Raw genomic sequence first — 5,000 nt, forward strand, 5'->3', positions numbered from 1 at the left:
AGTAAATGACTCAAGGTGGCACCATGTTGAGGTCCTTTGGACATACACATCTGTTGTAGTGACAGTGGATTACATTTATCAAGTGTCTGTCCCATCATCTCATGGCAGTGATCTAGTTGAAGCTAAGCAGTTTTTCTTTGGTGCTAGAAAGAATTCTACGTCGTCTGCTGTTTACGGTGGATTTAGAGGCTGTTTGCAAGGTAGATTACGGAAAGAATAATTGTGCCGCACGCATTAAAATGCGTGCCGGACGTAAAGTACGGTTAAGCGTGGTTGACACTTGGACGCAAATGCAAATGCAAACGCAAGGAAATACCCATGTAAACTACCTCAACGCAAACGCAATCACAGACGCAAGAAGACGCATTTCACACTTATGAACCAGGGAAACGCAAACGCAAATGCAAGGAAATACACATGTAAACTACCTCAGCGCAAACGCAATCACAGCCGCAAGAAGACGCATTTCACACTTATGAACCAGGGAAACGCAAACGCAAACGCAAGGAAATACACATGTAAACTACCTCAACGCAAACGCAATCACAGACGCAAGAAGACGCATTTCACACTTATGAACCAGGGAAACGCAAACGCAAACGCAAGGAAATAAACGTGTAAACTACCTCAACGCAAACGCAATCACAGACGCAAGAAGACGCATTTCACACTTATGAACCAGGGAAACGCAAACACAAACGCAAATGCGAATACAAACGCAAGGAAATACACGTGTGAACTACCTCAACGCAAACGCAAACGCAAACGCAAACGCAAACGCAAACGCAAGAAATGAGAAATTTTCCGTTTTCTTGCGTTTGCATTTCGCATGTGTGAACCGGGGAAACGCAAACGCAAACGAAAGTTGAAAAAAAACACACAGGTTCATTCTCGTCCACCATCATTTTAAAAGGACTTGAAGTGCGCCTGCGTGTCTTACTTCCCTTGCGTTTGCGTTGGACGTGTGAACTTAGTTTGCGTTTGCGTTTGCATATGCGTCGTACGTGTGAACCAGGCTTTATTCTTCCATTAGGGACTTAACACTAGTGTTAAAATCAAGTTCTATTGTTCAGTGTTCCCCTTGGGATTCAAAACACCTCTGAGTTGACACTAGAAAAGTGTTACACTCTGTTTCTCTCAAGACAGTGTGACCTCAACCATTGTTTTGTGGTGTTGTCGTTGCCGTAGCCGGCTCTATTGTTTTTTGGCGTCTTGCTTATTAAGAGCTTTGTGTTTCGTCGTCAGGGGTTTACGTCGAAACTGGAGAGGTCAACATGAACAAAGGTGTCGACCAAAACGTGAAGGATGGATGTGAAGACCAAGTGCGATCCCCTTGTTTGTCCAATCCGTGTCCTGTCAACAGCACGTGCCAGGAGCAATTTGATTCCTACAAGTGTCTGTGCCCACCCGGCTTCGTTGGAAGGCACTGTCATGATATCTGTTTGCTGAAACCGTGTCAGCATGGGCTTTGTATTCAGAGTAGTTCAACGGCAAAGGGATTTTACTGTTTATGCCCCAGGCAATACACAGGTAAGCTGCATGTTTTGTTTTTACAGGAGCTAAGTCCCCAGGGAAATTTGCTTTGCAGTGCTGTGTTTAATTTACCCCGGGTTTGCAGTGACACAGCAATAGCGTTTCTTAGCAACCAACACCGAAACGCAAACCAAAACGTGGTTGCTTATCACCGAGTTTGTGGTTGCTCAGCAACAGGTTTCTTGGTAACCAACACCGCAACACAAACGAAAACGTGATTTAAAAAACGTTGTAAGAAAGAAAGAAAACGCTTTCCTGTTATTCCATCTTGTTCGCGGTGCACAAGATTAATGGAGTAATCTAGAACTGAATTGATACCAACATGTACAACATACCAAGTTAACCTCTACGTTACTAACCGTGCTCGGGACCGTACAAGGGAACATTGGCCCGAGGTCGTGGTGGTACTAACCCTCGCTGCGCTCGTTCCGTACTGCCACGACCTCGTGCCAACATTCCCCGGTACCGTCCCGAGTAAGTGAGGTAAGTAATGTGTTTATTATATAGCATTGTTTCTTCGAGCGATCGACCGCCGTTCCGACCAGTGTCATTTTTGAGCAACTACCACACCCTTGTCATAATAGTCATAAAGTGATTACGATAACGCGAATTTATATTGTGAGATGACGTTCTCGTTGCCATCCGTCGTCTATACTTAAGTTCCCTAATATGCTAAAGCGCATGCTGTCGAGAACAAGTGACCCATTTTTTTCATAAGCTTATCATTCTGACCTGATTGGTTTGGCCCCTTTGTGTACTCAACATCAAAGGACTGACTTCGTGGACTGTTGGACAGTTCTTCGTTCCCGTCGAAGATAAATTCCGTGGAACAATTTTACTCTGGAGACCAGTTTAGACATAAGGAATTGCTGTTCCATGATAATAGAAATAGCAATTTGCCTGATCTTTTTCCGAGCTAGTAGTCCTGGCTAACCAGAGCGCTTCACTCAAATTGTGTCATAAATATTTGCAGGTGAATTCTGCGAGGTCCGTTTGCAGACACCGTGCAAAGACGGATGGTTCGGTAGCCCCAGCATTGGTATCTGTGGTCCTTGTATGTGTGACGTCGGTGTGCATCTAAATCCTGTCTGTAATAGGACAACCGGGGAATGTTACTGCAAAGTAAGTACATCATTGCTCGGGTAGCCCATTGGAATATAGGCTGTGTTACAAATTGTTTCTTATTTGTTGCATGGGTGAATTAACAATCAGCGTTGTCTGTATTCTTGTCCACAGCGATGTTCGTCTTCGCAGTGGTCAAAATGTTGTTGACTCACGAGACGCAGCAAACGAAGATCGTTGTCGATAAGAGTGCAGGCAACGTTGAACCGCATTCGATTTTTTTGTTTACCACAATATTCAACCTCGAAGAAAATGTTCATTTCAGAACGTGACCAAGACAGTGACACAAAGAATGAGCAAACGTTGTCTATAACTTTCTTGCATTCTGATTGGTTTATTTCCCAAAATGAGCGTTTCTGATTGGCTATATAATTGTGTGACACATGGACGCGAGCATGACGCAAGCAGCGTTGTCTAGGCTCTTATCGACAACGGCAAATTAGCACATCTGGGGCCGGTTGCTCGAAGCCTGGTTAGCGCTAACCGTTGATTATGAGGGGTCAAAACCTATAGGTTTCCATGGTATTTAACGCTGGTTAGCGCTAACCATGCTTCGAGCAACCCGGGCCAGATTGCGAGATTACAAGCAATTGTGGTAAAATTTACCTGATAAAACCAAATTTTGGTGTCTCCCTCCCCACCCACAATTTCCATCTTAGTCATTCATTTACATCGCGATAACGCGGACTGTTGGACAATTTCAATACCTAGCAATGTTGCGGGACAATTGTCACGTGATCCTAGTTTGATGACGTAGTTCCCACGAGTCTCTTAGAGCCTAGTGGTAGAACATCCGAACTAGTAATCGGAAGGTCGTTGGTTCGTGTCTTGTTCGGGAGCTCTCGGATTTTTCCCGAGTATCCCCGAATCACATTGAAAAAAATATCATCTCTTGATGTCTCTGCTATGTAGTGGAAATTATCATCCTGATATCTTGTGGGTTTTTTTTCCTTTTCTTAGCCGAAGCATTACCGCAAAATCTTGAGTTCCAAATATTCAAAACGTTCTCAAAAGTCCCCAATCTTCAGTGAAGGTTGCTTCAGCTGCGACTGTGAGGGTATTGGCAGCACTGCAGACATCTGTGAAGTGGCTAACGGACAGTGCCCATGCCAGCTCGGTAGGGGCGGGGCAAAAGATGTCATCGGGAGAAGATGTGACACCTGCAAAGACAAGCAAGGAGAGATTGTTAGAGGGAAAGGGTGTGTCGGTGAGCAGCCATAATCTTTGCATTTGGAGTTTCAAACGAAAACGAAAGGTTAAGAAATTATAACTGGCAGCAGCGTCAACAAAACAAGTGACTTCTAATTAACAAATCGAACGTGGTTCAACGTTGTGTGTACCCTTATCCACAACGATATTCGTCATCACAGTGGTCAAAATTTTGTAGACTCACTCGTGGGTCCACAACAAATTGGTTTATTTCCTAAAATGAGCGTTCCTGATTAGTTATTACAATTGTGTGACACTTGGACGCGAGCATGACGCGAGCAGCGTTGTCCAGACTCTTATTGACAACAGCAACTTAGCCAATGAGATTGCGAGATTATAAGCAATTGTGGTAAAAATAAGATTTGCGCTGTGTCAAGTCTTTCGTGATGTTTCCGTCTCGATCACACAGTGCATTATGAGAAAATTATCCCATGATTGGACAGGTTCCAATGCATGGTCGTGACAGAAAGACCTGGAAGGAAGATATCATTGTTGTATGGATACTAGCATCGGCCAAAGTGGAAATTATTTGGAACGCAAATGTGTCAAGCTTCCGAAATATGTGGCTTAAGTCTCTATGAGAAATGTTGAGACATATGAACTAATGTGTGCATCATTTAGGATCGGGTTTTTTTTCAGTGCATTTCACTACAGTACCCTCATCTGTCCACTCTCTCTTGTTACGTCCATTTAGTGATAAACACGTCTTGTCCAAGAGCATTCGCTGAAGGCATTTGGTGGAATAAAGCAAGCTTTGGTAGAATGGCTGTTGAAGAGTGTCCCTTTGGCTCTTCAGGTGAGCTTTTAATTCCTTGTTATTAAGCGTTTTTTTTTTTTTGCGATTAGGGCCGGCTGACTCATTTGTGCCCATTTCCGATTTGTTAATTTCTTTCTGTTTATTAGCAAGAGACTATGAGGTGAAAGAACACATCCCCCATACACGGGGCTCTTCCCATGCTAATCTTTTTCAATCTAATTTTTAGCTCGTAGTCAAGCTGCGAGGCTATTTTAAGAAAGACACCTGATTGGTCAATTGTAATGACGTAATGGCGATTTCGATTTAGGATTTCACTGGATCATGCGACGGCGAGAAAAGTCTTCGTAAGTTTCTTCACAATGACATCTGATCCTCTGAC

General features: G+C 43.7%; 1 protein-coding gene across 1 annotated transcript in view; it reads left to right on the top strand.

Annotated features, from left to right (window-relative positions):
* Positions 1-5,000, top strand: part of LOC138011293 (cadherin EGF LAG seven-pass G-type receptor 2-like) — a 33,718-nt gene that overhangs the window by 19,063 nt on the left and 9,655 nt on the right. Inside the window, exons 7-11 of the mRNA XM_068858260.1 lie at positions 1-200; positions 1,246-1,530; positions 2,507-2,655; positions 3,616-3,862; positions 4,559-4,660. The exon at positions 1-200 is cut by the window's left edge and continues 65 nt beyond it. Coding sequence (XP_068714361.1) covers positions 1-200; positions 1,246-1,530; positions 2,507-2,655; positions 3,616-3,862; positions 4,559-4,660 — 983 coding nt within the window. The remainder of the gene's footprint in view (positions 201-1,245; positions 1,531-2,506; positions 2,656-3,615; positions 3,863-4,558; positions 4,661-5,000) is intronic.

This window comes from Montipora foliosa, chromosome 7, assembly GCF_036669935.1.
Source record: "Montipora foliosa isolate CH-2021 chromosome 7, ASM3666993v2, whole genome shotgun sequence".
Lineage (NCBI taxonomy): Eukaryota > Metazoa > Cnidaria > Anthozoa > Scleractinia > Acroporidae > Montipora > Montipora foliosa.